The following is an 18,681-nucleotide window of genomic DNA, read 5'->3' on the forward strand; positions in this document are numbered from 1 at the left end:
ATGTTCACGGAAGTCAAGGGAAATAACCCGGGCGAATTTGGGATTGGAACCGACGATAGGAACATCATGAAAGTTAAAGGCGGCAGCTCTTCACACCACTGGACGACTATGTTCCCTCTCCAAGAGCTCAGAGAAGAAACGGACTCAAACCATGATTTAGCGAATTATTCTCTGCAACGTTTCGTGTGAGCAAATAAACAACATCATGCCGTGTGACCAAAAAATGCTTTTAATCAAGGCATTGTAGTGACGAAAATGAATCACGTAGAATATTTAAATATTTGTGATTGTTTAATAAACATTATGAATTACTTTATTGGAAGGATCATGCAACTGTTATAATTACTTATCTCATAACGTTTATCTCATAACATCTACAGGACTTGTAACACTAGGTTGACGTATCTTGTAACACTAGGGTGACGTATATTGTAATACTAGGGTGACGAATCTTGTAACACTAGGTTGACGTATCTTGTAACACTAGGGTGACGTATATTGTAATACTAGGGTGACGAATCTTGTAACACTAGGTTGACGTATCTTGTAACACTAGATTGACGTATCTTGTAACACTAGGGTGACGTATCTAATTACACTAGGGTGACGTATATTGTAACACTAGGATGACGTATCTTGTAACATTAGGTTGACATATCTTGTAACACTAGGGTGACGTATCTAGTAACACTAGGGTGACGTATAACACTATGGTGACGCATCTTGTAACACTAGGGTGACGCATCTTGTAACACTAGGGTGACGTATCTTCAAATACTAGGGTGACGTATGTTGTAACACTAGTGTGACGTATCTTGTAGCACTAGGGTGGTGTATAACACTAACGTGACCTATCTTGTTACACTAGGGTGACGTATCTTGTAACACTAGGGTGACGCATCATGTAACACTAACGTGACGTATCTTGTAACACTAGGGTGACGTATCTTGTAACACTAGATTCAGGTATAACACTGGGGTGACGCATCTTGTAACACTAGGGTGACATATCTTATAAGATTAGGGTGACGGATCTTGAAAAACTGGGGTGACGCATCTTGCAAACACTTGGGTGATGGATCTTGAAACACTAGGGTGACGTATCTTGTAACACTTGGGTGATGTATCTTGTAACACTAGGGTGACGTATCTTGTAACACTAGGGTGACGTATCTTGTAACACTAGGGTGACGTATCTTGTAACACTAACGCGACGTATCTTGTAACACTAGGTTCAGGTATAACACTGGGGTGACGCATCTTGTAACACTAGGGTGAAATATCTTATAACATTAGGGTGACGTATCTTGTAACACTACGGTGACGCATCTTGCAACACTAGGGTGATGTATCTTGTAACACTAGGGTGACGTATCTTGTAACACTAGGGTGATGTATCTTGTAACATTAGGGTGAAGTATCTTGTAACACTAGGGTGAAGTATCTTGTAACACTAGGGTGACGTATCTTGTAACACTACGGTGACGAATAACACTAGGGTGACGTATCTTGTAACACTAGGGTGACGTATCTTGTAACACTAGGATGGCGCATAACACTAGGGTGACGTATCTTGTAACACTAGGGTGACGTATCTTGTAACACTAGGTTGAAGTGTTTTGTTGCATGTGACGTGACGATTAATTCTGCGTGACGATTAATATCAATAAACCGCAACTTAAGTTATAACTCACAACGTAATATTCAAAATTCGTAATTCGTAATTACAATAGATGGGATACATTAAAAAGGAATGTGCAAAGGATATAAAGCATAATAAATATATATACTCCGTGCCACTATTGAAGGGTCACGCTGGAATAATTTTATATAATGCAAAATAAAGTTTGTTGTGACAAGATAACAGAAAGAAGAGATAGTTTATTAACTGAGAAGAGTGTTCAGTGCTAAGCTGTGAGAAAAGGATCAGGGGCTCATTTCACGAAGGACCTTAACTCCCATTCTTTAACATTGCATTAAAGTTACCTTTGTGACTTACACCTTAGTGCAATGTTAAAGAATGGGAGTTAAGGTTAATCTTAGTAAAGGTTGCTTCGTGAAAGGAGCCCCAGGGCTGTATCTACACGGACATCAAACAAAGGGATGCCCCAAAACCGGAAAGTCACAACAACCGAGTCCAGGACCAATCAGTACTTTGTGTAGCCGCCTCTCTGGTCCTGGGCAGAGTTACACCGAGACGCCATGCTTTTGATCAAGTTCACGAAGAATGCCTGTGGAATAGCCTCCCATTCTTGCGGAGCAGGGTGACGTCTGTAAACACGTCTGCCAAGTTCATCCCATGCATGCTCGATTGGATTCAGGTCTGGTGAGCATGCCGGCCAGTCCATCCGTTCCACACCCTGTTGCTGAAGATAATCAGTGACTATCCTGGCTCTGTGAGATCTGGCATTACCGTCCAATGGGGGTCAAGATTTCATCTCGATACCACAGACCAGTCACACTTCCATCAATAATGTGCAGCTGGATTCTTCCTGTAGCCATGATACCGGCCCAAACCATGACTGACCCGCCACCAAACCTATTGTGTGTGACAACTGTAGCATCAGTGAACCGTTCAGTTCTTCTGCAGAATATTGTCGACCTGGTCTTACTCCAGGCGAAACGTGCATGTCTGTGACGTTGCAGAATTTTGTGGACGGACTGCTGGTCGCCTTGAAAGGAGCCCATTGGCACGTAATCGGCGTCGTATTGAGTTCCTGCTTATCCTGACACCATGAACATTGTAATGTTCAATCCGAAGGTCGCCGGCGGTCAGGAATCGGTTACGTAAAGCGACGTTAACCAAGTGCCTATCTTGCCTTGCAGTGGTAACTCTAGGTCGACCTGGTCTTCTCGCATATTCCATCGATCCCGTGGCTTGAAACCTTTGCAACAGTCTCCAAATGACACTTTTACTCACATTGAAGTGATTTGCAGCTTGTCGTTGACCAGCTTGCACGAGACCATTTGCTTGACCCCTCTCCGCTACCGTCAGGAAACATCTTATTTCGTATCAGAAACCATGATGTCAGGGTGAGACTACAGTTGACGTTTATAACCTAAACCTGTGTATGGGAAATCGCACTTTCTCGTGCAATGCAAGACACAATGCCGCGTTTCCGCGATACAGATATTGACAGTGTTCACGGAAACCAAACATAATCAAAATGTTCATGTTTTTGAAACACTGTATATATTTAAATTCTCAATCATTGAGACATGTGCGTAGCCTAATGTTCTATGGTGCCTTATGTCAACTGGGTTTTAAACAATATTGACTTCTCATTACCGATATATTCATAATATGGAATTGATTCCTATCAATGCAAAAGACACATGACCCTTCAATAATGGCACGGAGTATATAACGCCTCACAACAACGGAATAGCATTGCGTGTCCGTCTGTGCTCTCTGCACTGCCTTAGTCTACAGTCAACACCGTCTATGACGCACGCAGTGCGACCTCCAAAAGACTCCTTAGTAGCAGAAGATGTTTGTATTCATAAGTTTCCGTAACTGACGTATCATTTGTTTTGTTTGTTGAGGCCGCTCCTCGTGCAGTAACATGTATCGGATCTGGATTAGACAAACACGTGGTTGATGTTATGAATAAAGCCCGACGCAGAATGGGTAAGATAGCACATAATCATTAAACAGCCAAGCGTGACCAACGATATTGTTTGCCTCATACTACAAGCACAGGGTACATTGCAACCACGAATCCTAGCTGATAAATAAACAATTTGTAACTGAACCATTAGTTACTTTGAAATCTGGATTATTTATGTCCAATGAGTCAGTCTGTGTCACCTTCTCAAGTACTGCTGATCGCCATCATTCTGTAAGTTTCAGGGTTTTAAATCTGACTCATGCGTGGATTACTTGGAAAGTAAAACAAGAGTCCCAATGCGTTTGGCTGTAGTCTGTGATGGCCTGTGTTCCTGACTCCCAATGCGTTTGGCTGTAGTCTGTGATGGCCTGTGTTCCTGAGTCCCAATGCGTTTGGCTGTAGCCTGTGATGGCCTGTGTTCCTGTGGACATCTGACGGTCTGCCATTCAGAGACAACAAAATCCGCTAAAACGTCGTCTCTTTGCTGTCCGTCACTCCCTTGCTAGCCAGCTCACACTTGACCCGCCCCAGATAGTCCGGGTCGGGGTAGCCGAATCTAAATACAGAGTGTCACTTCAATACGACATAGAAACAAGCAGTTCGACAAGCATCGACTGTTGTTATGTGAATGTACACAGGATATGTTATTTCTCACTTCATAGAGGTTCAGTTTGTGCTTATGCGATGTGTTGCGAGTGTATCATTTACCAAGTCGTAAGATGAACTTGAAAATACCACTCGTTGAAGTTGTATTTACATATGAAACTTACGCTGGCTTCAAATCGCAACATAAAGTTCGCTATATGGCCGGGAAAATGGAACGTTAACTCACTCACTCACTCACTCACATGTTTATATGTCCCATGGGTATAATTGCTTTGGAAAAAAATATATTGTATCGACTTTTTAATAAATAGTAAAATTATCATTTTAAAGTACGAACAGACACAATATGTTTACCTGGTAGGTCCACCATCCATTTTCGTCTTATGGTGGATGTCGTTCCATGTTACGACATTTTCCTGACCGGTAGTAGAAGACCGACCGACGGTAAATGTTAACTTCCTGTCAAAAGCCTTCCTCAGGAGACGGAGAACGTCTCTTCCTTCTCGGCAGTCTGGCAGGAACGCTCGTCTCTTTGTTCCCTTGTAGGGCTGTCCTGGATTCGGATGATCTGCCTGCAAGTTTCCACATGGATCTGGCATAAGTTTTGAAAACATTACACCAAAGCATCGGGCTGTAACGATTTATAAATCAACATTATCTGCCGAAACAGATTCTCTTCGGAGCAAAAGGCAAGATATAGGTGAAGTTAATGTGAATGGATTATTGAAAATTAGCGATATGCTCATAAAAGTTTTAAGCTAATGAAGGAAAACCTCAACATGCTTCTTCATACAATTAAGATAATAACAATAATTACGAATGTTATAAGGCAGTCATATACTAGTATATATCGTGTAACAATGTTCCACGTGTTGTGGGGCGGTGGGGTGGCCTAATGGTTAAAGCGCTGGCTCGTCACGAAGACCTGGGTTCGAATCCCCACATGGGCACAATGTGTGAAGCCCATTTCTGGTGTCCCCCGCCGTGATGTTGCTGGAATATTGCTGAAAGCGGCGCAAAACCAAACTCAGTCAGTCCAAGTGTTGTACATTGTAAGGTTTGTAGTTACTACGGGGCAGTGGTGTACCATATGTAGACTTGAACTGGATTTAGTCAGAAAGATCTGAAAGAGCTACAAGGGGCTTATTCCAGAATCCTTTTCCTTAGATAGGGAGTTAACTCTTGCCTCTCATCTCACATCACATATCTAACCACAAGAAAGACAGCATTCTGTGTGATCACTCTATACCCGTGGAACTCTGCTTAAGCCGTTCTTCGAAGATGGATAAGTCGGATGGATATTACCATCTCTATTTATATTGCTTAATCACTGGTCACGTGTAATATTATCTTTTGATTTGTACTGGCACTACTATTGTACTGCTGTCGTGATTCATTTGAATTGATTTGTGAACCCACTACTAGTATATAGTAGGACACAATTGTCTATTTCATCACATAGCTTTGCTGTTTGATGGTTTCACATCTCGTCCGTTTACTGACTGATCTCCGGCTGACATATCAACTTGGGAATCAACATGTAACGCCAATATCCAAATTCACTGTATTAATATGCGTTTAAAAGAACACATTTCACACTAATTCTAGTTTCTAGTGAGTTTAGTTTTACGCCGCACTCAGCAGTATCCCAGGTATATGACGGCGGTCTGTAAATAATCGAGTCTGGACCAAACGAGCCAGTGGTCAAGAGCATGAGCATCATTCCACACAATTGGAACATGATTACGTCAACCAAGTCAGTGAGCCTGACCACCCGATCCCGTAAGTCGCATCTTACGACAAGCATGGGTTACTGAAGACCTATTCTAACCCGGACCTTCACAGGTAGAGACAAGCATGGGTTACTGAAGACCTATTCTAACCCGGACCTTCACAGGTAGAGACAAGTATGGGTTACTGAAGACCTATTCTAACCCGGACCTTCACGGGTAGAGACAAGCATGGGTTACTGAAGACCTATTCTAACCCGGACCTTCACGGGTAGAGACAAGCATGGGTTACTGAAGACCAAGTCTAACCCGGACCTTCACGGGTAGAGACAAGCATTGGTTACTGAAGACCAAGTCTAACCCGGACCTTCACGGGTAGAGACAAGCATGGGTTACTGAAGACCTATTCTAACCCGGACCTTCACGGGTAGAGACAAGCATGGGTTACTGAAGACCTATTCTAACCCGGACCTTCACGGGTAGAGACAAGCATGGGTTACTGAAGACCTATTCTAACCCGGACCTTCACGGGTAGAGACAAGCATGGGTTACTGAAGTCCATTCTAACCCGGACCTTCACAGGTAGAGACAAGCATGGGTTACTGAAGACCTATTCTAACCCGGACCTTCACGGGTAGAGACAAGCATGGGTACTGAAGACCTATTCTAACACGGACCTTCACGGGTCAGACGGCGTGGAAATGCAATGATACTTACTCCTTGTATGCCGCTAGGCAGATCGTATGTGATGCTGATGGTTCCGCAGGTCTCATAGCCAGGCAGGTGCTCCCCACTAAAGGCCACATCCATGGTCCCCTCCGGCTGGTTCCCCGTCAGGACGCCATACACCATGTTACAGCTGGGGCACACAGTTTTGAACTTCTTGAAACTGTTATCTATGCACTCCCTACAGAACACATGGCCGCATTTATCCAACCATTTTGGATCTGAGATTGGACAAATACAAATAGGACAGTTTCTGGTCACACTCATATCAAGAAACTTTACATCATGATTACTTTCGTTTTTGTTATTTCCAGGCGATCCATTAACAAGCTGCGTGATTGTACCATCATTATCCCCATTGCAAGTCCCATTGATTTCAGTCTTTATCGCCATTTCTTGCCTAGTAGAGTTGTCCATGCCTCTTTCCCTGCAAGTCCTTGAAGCATAGTTTACTTCCCCTGGCCGTCCACCGACAGCGTCAAGATTGATCACTGGATAGGCTGAGCCATGGTTGACCCTTCTACTATGACTTTCTCTTTCATCAGAACGTGTCTGCCCGGCCACACCTGTCACCGTGGTGGTCTTGGTTTGCTGCCTCGGTTGTTGCCGCCTACCATCATCGCCCTGTCTATCCTTTCGATTTCCCTCAGAACTAAACTGATGGCTGTCATGTGTGGTGTTGCGGTGGGTTGTGGAGTTGTTCCGCTGTACCATGGCGAGAGATGTTACAGGATCCGACCTGGATTCACTTGGCACAGTTTGGGATGGCATGTAACTGGAATGTACTTCAGCGACGTCCGACGTCCTGTGTCTGGACTCTCCCACTGTATCGCCATTGTTTTGTCGACCTGGTGAAGAATACGTGGTCTTGTCTTTCATGTTCTTGTAATCAGAGTTGCCTCCCCTTACCTCTTTGCGCCCCTCAGATCTTTCATGATCTCTGTACATCTCCCCTGCCACCTTTGCCTGCAGGCTCCCTTCTCGTCTTCCATCGTCATCAGAGGGTCCAGCAACAGGTCTTTGCACTGCTTCTCGAGTATCAACTGAGTTATCTTCTTTTTGTACCGCTGCCGTTGCTTCAGCCCTCTCCCCATCGCCATGTCCATTAGCATTGTGTGTGTACCTCTCGGCCGGACGTCTGTGGTTACGGCCAGATCCTGAACGTTCGTTCGTTGGTGCATTTCTATAGCTGTTGTCATCCTCGTTATCTGGCCAGTGTCTGTGGCGGTTCTCGCTCGTGTCCATCGATCGTGTATATTGATTCCTTTGTATATTGGTTTCATCTCGCCTACTATCAGAAATGGGTGTGTACTTCTCTTTGTAAACACTTTGGTACTGGTCTGCATTCTGGTGTCTACGTGAACGGTTGTCCACAGGTGCCTTTCTATAGCTACCACTGTCACCGTCGTCCGTTCTGGAACCTGCACAGCCCAACCTCTTCATAAATGATTTTCGACGCTTTAAAGTTTTCTCACGACTCAGCGGGCTTCTTTCATATTCACACTGGGAATCGATTACTTCGGCGACGGATGTGTCCTTTGTTACCAAGAACACCTTCTCCAGATACGGATTCTCAAACTTAGCCACGGCTCCAACTGCGGCCTGGGCAGCGTCTTCCTTCTTTGCACCACCTCGACCTGACAGCCAAAGAAACACACAGCGTGAACGGCAAACTTCAAACCACACAAGTACTCAGATATGTAATAGTTACCGAGTGTAAATATGACTGTCACCAGTGAACCTCACGAAAATTACCTCATGGCATAACAAATGACTGGTTATGGTCGGGTAATGTAGGATCATTATCTGGAGGAATATGCTAATTGGCAAGTCCAGCGGATCCTGCAATCGGTAAGGGTATTTATTCTGCAGAGCAGCTTTCGGGTGACTTAGAATATATATGATACTGTAGAGTATTGTAGTGTTATGACACTAGCGTTGTATAAATGTTATGTGGGGCATCACGTCGTTCTGTGAGTAATATAATAACACTATTGTTGTAATGTTCTTATATAGCTTTCAGCTGCCGAGACACCTGGTGTTTCTGAGGTATATACACATGTTCATCCTCACATACATGTTATCGTCAGAGCTATACTGAAGAGACACCTGGTGTTTCTGGGGTATATACACACGTTTATCCTCACATACATGTTATCGTCAGAGCTATACTGAAGAGACAACTGGTGATTCTGAGGTATATACACACGTTTATCCTCACATACATGTTATCGTCAGAGCTATATGGAAGAGACACCTGGTGTTTCTGGGGTATATACACACGTTTATCCTCACATACATGTTATCGTCAGAGCTATACTGAAGAGACACCTGGTGTTTCTGGGGTATATACACATGTTTATCCTCACCTACATGTTATCAGCAGAGCTATATGGAAGAGACACCTGGTGTTTCTGGGGTATATACACATGTTTATCCTCACCTACATGTTATCGTCAGAGCTATAATGAAGAGACACCTGGTGATTCTGAGGTATATACACGTTTTTCCTCACATACATGTTATCGTCAGAGCTATACTGAAGAGACACCTGGCGTTTCTGAGGTATATACACACGTTTATCCTCACATACATGTTATCGTCAGAGCTATACTGAAGAGACACCTGGTGTTTCTGGGGTATATACACACGTTTATCCTCACCTACATGTTATCGTCAGAGCTATATGGAAGAGACACCTGGTGTTTCTGAGGTATATACACATGTTTATCTTCACCTACATGTTATCGTCAGAGCTATACTGAAGAGACACCTGGTGATTCTGAGGTATATACACACGTTTATCCTCACATACATGTTATCGTCAGAGCTATACTGAAGAGACACCTGGTGTTTCTGAGGTATATACACACGTTTATCCTCACCTACATGTTATCGTCAGAGCTATACTGAAGAGACACCTGGTGTTTCTGGGGTATATACACATGTTTATCCTCACCTACATGTTATCGTAAGAGCTATACTGAAGAGACACCTGGTGATTCTGAGGTATATACACACGTTTATCCTCACATACATGTTATCGTCAGAGCTATACTGAAGAGACACCTGGTGTTTCTGAGGTATATACACATGTTTATCCTCACTTACATGTTATCGTAAGAGCTATACTGCAGAGACACCTGGTGTTTCTGAGGTATATACACATGTTTATCCTCACCTACATGTTATCGTCAGAGCTATACTGAAGAGACACCTGGTGTTTCTGAGGTATATACACATGTTTATCCTCACATACATGTTATCGTCAGAGCTATACTGAAGAGACACCTGGTGTTTCTGGGGTATATACACATGTTTATCCTCACCTACATGTTATCGTCAGAGCTATACTGAAGAGACACCTGGTGTTTCTGAGGTATATACACATGTTTATCCTCACCTACATGTTATCGTCAGAGCTATATTGAAGAGACACCTGCTGTTTCTGGGGTATATACACATGTTTATCCTCACATACATGTTATCGTCAGAGCTATACTGAAGAGACACCTGGTGATTCTGGGGTATATACACATGTTTATCCTCACATACATGTTATCGTCAGAGCTATACTGAAGAGACACCTGGTGTTTCTGAGGTATATACACACGTTTATCCTCACCTACATGTTATCGTCAGAGCTATACTGAAGAGACACCTGGTGTTTCTGGGGTATATACACACGTTTATCCTCACATACATGTTATCGTCAGAGCTATACTGAAGAGACACCTGGTGTGTCTCAGGTATATACACATGTTTATCCTCACCTACATGTTATCGTCAGAGCTATATGGAAGAGACACCTGGTGTTTCTGGGGTATATACACATGTTTATCCTCACCTACATGTTATCGTAAGAGCTATACTGAAGAGACACCTGGTGATTCTGAGGTATATACACACGTTTATCCTCACATACATGTTATCGTCAGAGCTATACTGAAGAGACACCTGGTGATTCTGAGGTATATACACACGTTTATCCTCAACTACATGTTATCGTCAGAGCTATATGGAAGAGACACCTGGTGTTTCTGGGGTATATACACATGTTTATCTTCACCTACATGTTATCGTCAGAGCTATACTGAAGAGACACCTGGTGTTTCTGGGGTATATACACACGTTTATCCTCACATACATGTTATCGTCAGAGCTATACTGCAGAGACACCTGGTGTTTCTGAGGTATATACACATGTTTATCCTCACCTACATGTTATCGTCAGAGCTATACTGAAGAGACACCTGGTGTGTCTCAGGTATATACACATGTTTATCCTCACCTACATGTTATCGTCAGAGCTATATGGAAGAGACACCTGGTGTTTCTGGGGTATATACACATGTTTATCCTCACCTACATGTTATCGTCAGAGCTATACTGAAGAGACACCTGGTGTTTCTGGGGTATATACACATGTTTATCCTCACATACATGTTATCGTCAGAGCTATACTGAAGAGACACCTGGTGTTTCTGAGGTATATACACATGTTTATCCTCACATACATGTTATCGTCAGAGCTATACTGAAGAGACACCTGGTGTTTCTGAGGTATATACACATGTTTATCCTCTCCTACATGTTATCGTCAGAGCTATACTGAAGAGACACCTGGTGTTTCTGAGGTATATACACATGTTTATCCTCACATACATGTTATCGTCAGAGCTATACTGAAGGACACCTGGTGTTTCTGGGGTATATACACATGTTTATCCTCACATACATGTTATCGTCAGAGCTATACTGAAGAGACACCTGGTGTTTCTGAGGTATATACACATGTTTATCCTCACCTACATGTTATCGTCAGAGCTATACTGAAGAGACACCTGGTGTTTCTGGGGTATATACACATGTTTATCCTCACCTACATGTTATCGTCAGAGCTATACTGAAGAGACACCTGGTGTTTCTGAGGTATATACACACGTTTATCCTCACATACATGTTATCGTCAGAGCTATACTGAAGAGACACCTGGTGTTTCTGAGGTATATACACACGTTTATCCTCACATACATGTTATCGTCAGAGCTATACTGAAGAGACACCTGGTGTTTCTGAGGTATATACACATGTTCATCCTAACATACATGTTATCGTCAGAGCTATACTGAAGAGACACCTGGTGTTTCTGAGGTATATACACACGTTTATCCTCACCTACATGTTATCGTAAGAGCTATATTGAAGAGACACCTGGTGTTTCTGGGGTATATACACATGTTTATCCTCACCTACATGTTATCGTCAGAGCTATACTGAAGAGACACCTGGTGTTTCTGGGGTATATACACATGTTTATCCTCACCTACATGTTATCGTCAGAGCTATACTGAAGAGACACCTGGTGTTTCTGAGGTATATACACACGTTTATCCTCACATACATGTTATCGTCAGAGCTATACTGAAGAGACACCTGGTGTTTCTGAGGTATATACACATGTTTATCCTCACCTACATGTTATCGTCAGAGCTATACTGAAGAGACACCTGGTGTTTCTGGGGTATATACACATGTTTATCCTCACCTACATGTTATCGTCAGAGCTATACTGAAGAGACACCTGGTGATTCTGAGGTATATACACACGTTTATCCTCACATACATGTTATCGTCAGAGCTATACTGAAGAGACACCTGGTGTTTCTGAGGTATATACACACGTTTATCCTCACATACATGTTATCGTCAGAGCTATATACGGAAGTTCCGACTTAATCGAAGGCTGATATAGGTTTATGCTTCTGCACACGACAGAAAAAGACAATCAAGGCATGCACATCGACATCTCTGTGTACTTAAATCATTCATTTATGATTTATGACATAATAGATGAGTACACACATCTCACCTGTACCAAGAAGGGGAATGGCCAACACCTTCACGTCATACTTCTCTGCTTTCTTCATTATTTTCTTGTATAATTTTCCTGTCTTCTTCACCCATCTGTTGGTATGGTCCGGATTTTTGATGACAGCATGAAAGACATAACTGAATGGCGATGATGCGGATAGTTTCGTTGTGTGAACTGACCAAGATTTAAAATATCTTGCCCTCATCTTCAGTTCTTCTCTTTTTTCAGCAAATTCATTCGAATATTCTTTCAGAGCCTTTGTAACATAACTCTCGTGTTGAAACTCTTGCCCCTCCCCTGTCACAACGCCAGTCACGCCAGTCTCGCTAGACAACATCGTGATGTCCCCGACGTAAGTGACCACCTCAATCTTGTTGGCCATCTTAAATGTTTTCTCAATGGGCGGTGGACGGGCTTCTGCCATTCCGTCTTCTTCTTCAGCCTGCAACATATCATCCCAAATGGTTTTGAGATTGGCGATTTCTATGTGGTAGCGCACGTTTAGTCTCAAAGAAGTAATTCGTTCAATATGTTGTACAGTCTTAACAGTTTTATTATCAGGGCCTTTCAACTCGCAGGCTTTGGAATAACTGCAGATAATAGTCATTTCTTTGATATTAAATTCCGTACGAAACGTTGATCTACACATATTGCATTCACAAAAGGTGAAGGATATTGGGTACAAGTTCACAGTTTGGGGGACACATTCTGACATGTTTTCAAAGTGCCAGTTTAAAAAATGAATACTCATATATATTTTTGGAATAACAAAGGTAAAGACGAATATCAAACAATTATCTTCCTATTCTTATTTACCTTTCCTATGTGCAAAAGTAAATGCGTTAATATGGAGTGAGTGAGTTTAGTTTTACGCTGCTTTCAGAAATATTCCAGTAATATCTTGACGGGGGACATCAGAAATGGGCGTCAAACGTTGTACCCATGTTGGGAATCGAACCTGGGTCTTCCGTGTGACGAGGGAACAGGTAAACCACTTGGCTACCCCAATTTATTTATTGTTTCACAAATGCTCAGCAAAGCCCTAATTCTTTGCACAAACGACATCATATTACGGACAACATCCCAAGTTTAGCTTCATCACTCTGGCTTTGTAAAGGAGAAGATATTTACAGAATAAAAGCTGCACTTGAACAAATTCAGAATTCATCATTGGGAGAAAATAATAATTATATCATGTTACAGCTTCAAAAGTCCAGTGTGTTCTGATGACATTATGTTCACGGTGAGAGGAAAAGCATTTAGGGATAACTAATACTCTTGGTCCAATGTTCAAATTGAAAATGCATCGAAATAAGGTACAGATCGTTTGATCCCGATACTAACTAGATATACACTATGTTTCATTACAATAAGGTACAGATCGTTTGATCCCGATACTAACTAGATATACACTATGTTTCATTACAATAAGGTACAGATCGTTTGATCCCGATACTAACTAGATATACACTATGTTTCATTACAATAAGGTACAGATCGTTTGATCCCGATACTAACTAGATATACACTATGTTTCATTACAATAAGGTACAGATCGTTTGATCCCGATACTAACTAGACATACACACTATGTTTCATTACAATAAGGTACAGATCGTTTGATCCCGATACTAACTAGACATACACTATGTTTCATTACAATAAGGTACAGATCGTTTGATCCCGATACTAACTAGACATACACTATGTTCCATTACAATAAGGTACAGATCGTATGATCCCGATACTAACTAGACATACACTATGTTTCATTACAATAAGGTACAGATCGTTTGATCCCGATACTAACTAGACATACACTATGTTCCATTACAATAAGGTACAGATCGTATGATCCCGACACTAACTAAATATACACTATGTTTCATTACAATAAGGTACAGATCGTTTGATCCCGATACTAACTAGACATACACTATGTTTCATTACAATAAGGTACAGATCGTTTGATCCCGATACTAACTAGATATACACTATGTTTCATTACAATAAGGTACAGATCGTTTGATCCCGATACTAACTAGTTATACACTATGTTTCATTACAATAAGGTACAGATCGTTTGATCCCGATACTAACTAGACATACACTATGTTTCATTACAATAAGGTACAGATCGTTTGATCCCGATACTAACTAGACATACACTATGTTCCATTACAATAAGGTACAGATCGTATGATCCCGATACTAACTAGACATACACTATGTTTCATTACAATAAGGTACAGATCGTTTGATCCCGATACTAACTAGATATACACTATGTTTCATTACAATAAGGTACAGATCGTTTGATCCCGACACTAACTAGATATACACTATGTTTCATTACAATAAGGTACAGATCGTTTGATCCCGATACTAACTAGACATACACTATGTTTCATTACAATAAGGTACAGATCGTTTGATCCCGATACTAACTAGACATACACTATGTTTCATTACAATAAGGTACAGATCGTTTGATCCCGATACTATCTAGACATACACTATGTTTCATTACAATAAGGTACCGATCGTTTGATCCCGATACTAACTAGACATACACTATGTTTCATTACAATAAGGTACAGATCGTTTGATCCCGATACTAACTAGACATACACTATGTTTCATTACAATAAGGTACAGATCGTTTGATCCCGATACTAACTAGACATACACTATGTTTCATTACAATAAGGTACCGATCGTTTGATCTCGATACTAACTAGACAAACACTATGTTTCATTACAATAAGGTACCGATCGTTTGATCCCGATACTAACTAGACATACACTATGTTTCATTACAATAAGGTACAGATCGTTTGATCCCGATACTAACTAGACATACACTATGTTTCATTACAATAAGGTACAGATCGTATGATCCCGATACTATCAGGACATACACTATGTTTCATTACAATAAGGTACAGATCGTTTGATCCCGATACTAACTAGACATACACTATGTTTCATTACAATAAGGTACAGATCGTTTGATCCCGATACTAACTAGACATACACTATGTTTCATTACAATAAGGTACCGATCGTTTGATCTCGATACTAACTAGACAAACACTATGTTTCATTACAATAAGGTACCGATCGTTTGATCCCGATACTAACTAGACATACACTATGTTTCATTACAATAAGGTACAGATCGTTTGATCCCGATACTAACTAGACATACACTATGTTCCATTACAATAAGGTACAGATCGTTTGATCCCGATACTATCAGGACATACACTATGTTTCATTACAATAAGGTACAGATCGTTTGATCCTGATACTAACTAGATATACACTATGTTTCATTACAATAAGGTACAGATCGTTTGATCCCGATACTAACTAGACATACACTATGTTTCATTACAATTTAAAACCAAATGTTTGAATAGTGATTATAAATAAAATCAGCTTGAAATGCAAAGGTCACGTAAAGGTCACATTTTAAACTAAAAACGAAACATAAACGTTTGGCCCAACTAAACTCGTATCACATATTATTACATTTTTCACAAATATGGCCGAATAATGTAAACCAAATTCTGGACAACGACGAGCTACATACTTTACCTGATAAGAGCATATACTATTCACACTTTGCTAAAGATCAAATCATGGATTCAACAGAAAACTATGATGTGGGGTCAAATTTGGTTTAAATATCTAAGCTTATTGTAAGCATGGTTCCTAGGTTTCAGTATGTCATTGCATCTTGTGGATCCCATACCTGCTATTGACAGGTGTTGTTTGTGCTAGTTCCATAATTTGCAAAATGGTTGATTTGTGCCATGAAAACCATATTTATGTTACTCGTGTATCAAGTGAAAAAGGTTCAAATAAAGTGGCTGTTGGCCTAAAGAGGGTTACCATATTATTACTTATCCAGTTTTAAACGGATACAATTTCATATCATAAATCTACGTTTAAGTAAAGTTGTAAATTTTTTGTGATCCTTATCAAAGTGTGAGTAGTATAACAATGCAGCCGAATACAACTACAGTCGCTGTAGAACTCTCCACAGCGTCAGTGAATATTTAGGGGAGATAACTCTGTTTATAATCATCTGCATAAAACGAAAGCGAAAATAGATCGATCGGTGATGTGCACGTCATTTCTAAGTATCAATGTATGTTATACATTGCTTCATCACCAACAATCCATGCACTGCTAGTGATACCGGAGAAATGTACATGATAAATATGTGATAAATTAATAACTGCAGGTAAACATTAAACCACTTCTTATCATAACACGATCTATTCGTTCACCGGATTGTGAAATACATTGTAGAGTAATACCACTCTACGATAACATAACCGTGAACAACATCATATCGTACAGTGAGCTGTCAGATCGCCATCACGGAGCACAGCCATGTTGCTGACGAACAGCCCCCCACTTCCTGGTTCAAAAAGTAATTGTGCTCCATGAGTCACTACCCTGTGTGTCTACCATGGCAGGTTTACAGTGCACGGGAGACTTTCACAGACCTTACAGTCGCCTACAGAAGCTTACATTTACTGTCAGCTTGCCATTTCTTCAGTACTCACCTTAGATATACACGACACGACTGCAGCCTTGATCGACTGACTTCAAACCGAAACTAGGAAATTGTGTCACGACCGAGCGGGTTCAAGTAAGAGTGGCCTCATGGCTGTGCGTCCTGTATGATATTATACCACCCCACGATAGAGATATATGACATCAGTGACGTAATAACAGTAAAGATGACGCATGATAACTTCTGTCCTTATTAACATTGTGAATACACATTCATTATGATAACTATTTATGGTATATCTGCATTAATGAAAATTAGCAAAATGTTGAAAAAATTTACATTAATATCCGTATTGATTGATAAATATCCTTTCACACTTCAGATGTTATACACTAGATATTGCACCGCATACACACGACCTGGTGTCTACATGTCTCAATCTGGGCATACCAGGCCATTATGTGTGGACTTTGGAATAAAAGAATAAATGTATATTCTCTAAAATTTAACATGGGAACTACCCTGATCTGAGGTGAGCGATAGGTCGGGATTTGTCGCTCGTCACACCATACCCAGGGCTAGTGACACCATACCCAGTGGCCACAGCTGCTCCCAGAACACCCAAATGTCGTCTGCATTGGACGAGCATTGATTCGCCGAGTCAAGAGTAGTTGTAAGGGAGGTAACTCCACCTGGACTCGCATCACCCGAGTTTTCGTGGCTGATTCGTGCAAGTCCGAGACAAACCGATTACGGAATTCTACGAATGGTGACGAATGCAGGGCACGATGAACTGGTTTTGGTCCGTGTTTTAACGAAAATATTTGCTGGTCGAATTACCTCTTACCCTTTACCCGTATGTAAATATCATCTGACCAAGATGATTTTTTAGCACAAACAGCATATGTCAACAGTGGTCATTTTAAAGTATTTCGGCACATAAAATTGTATTTCTCCAAGAGATGTTTACATGGGAAACATAGAATTTTTTGGGGGTATGTTGTCGTATCTTAGTTGTCTTGTGTTAGAAATAGCAATGGTGACTGCCATTGAATAATTAAAAAGAAGTCGTGTCATTCAACAACTAAATGTTACCATTATACACGTATATTTGCTGTAAATGTATGTGTCGGTCAGCCATGTATATAATTTCAAACTGCAAAACCAATCAGATACCTAGATTCGGAGAGGTAACTCCTCCCTTCCATATAGCCTTACTTAGAGGATCATGACTGACCTTTATGTGTTGAATATATGGCGCCGGTTGGTGTGTTTTGTTGTATGAATGTAACAGAATGCTCACATAGAACATAACATCAACTGAAATAGGCATCTGTCTCGGCTGCACCTGGGGTTACAATGAAGAAGCCTAGTGGTTAAAGCGTTCGCTCGTCACGCCGAAGACCCGGGTTCGATTCCCCGCATGGGCACAATGTGTGAAGCCTTTTTCTGGTGTCCCCCGCCTTGATTTTGCTGGTATATTGCAAAAAGCGGCGAAAAACCAAACTCACTCACTCACTCAGATATGTACAAGCAATATCACGGCGGGAGACACCAAAAGTGGGCTTCACACATTGTGCCCATGTGGGGAATCGAGCC

The 18,681-nt window shown here is 41.3% G+C and overlaps 1 protein-coding gene across 7 annotated transcripts; it reads right to left on the bottom strand.

The window, feature by feature from the left end:
* Positions 1–213: 213 nt before the first annotated feature.
* Positions 214–17,741, bottom strand: LOC124286270. Of its 7 annotated transcripts, none has more exons than XM_046722624.1 (6): positions 17,655–17,741; positions 12,546–12,990; positions 6,665–8,310; positions 4,572–4,789; positions 4,025–4,167; positions 214–3,934 (listed from the first exon to the last, which is right to left on the bottom strand). In XM_046722624.1, the coding sequence occupies exons 2-5, from the start codon at positions 12,970–12,972 to the stop codon at positions 4,077–4,079; spliced, it is 2,382 nt and encodes a 793-aa protein (XP_046578580.1). In that variant the 5' UTR covers positions 12,973–12,990; positions 17,655–17,741; the 3' UTR covers positions 214–3,934; positions 4,025–4,076. The 7 variants fall into 7 exon arrangements, with proteins under 7 accessions (XP_046578580.1, XP_046578574.1, XP_046578581.1 ...); XM_046722618.1 differs by having other exon boundaries at positions 17,676–17,735; XM_046722625.1 differs by having other exon boundaries at positions 17,604–17,710.
* Positions 17,742–18,681: the final 940 nt, after the last annotated feature.

This window comes from Haliotis rubra, unplaced genomic scaffold (genome assembly GCF_003918875.1).
Source record: "Haliotis rubra isolate DU_JTF1 unplaced genomic scaffold, ASM391887v1 Scf38, whole genome shotgun sequence".
Taxonomy (NCBI): Eukaryota; Metazoa; Mollusca; class Gastropoda; order Lepetellida; family Haliotidae; genus Haliotis; species Haliotis rubra.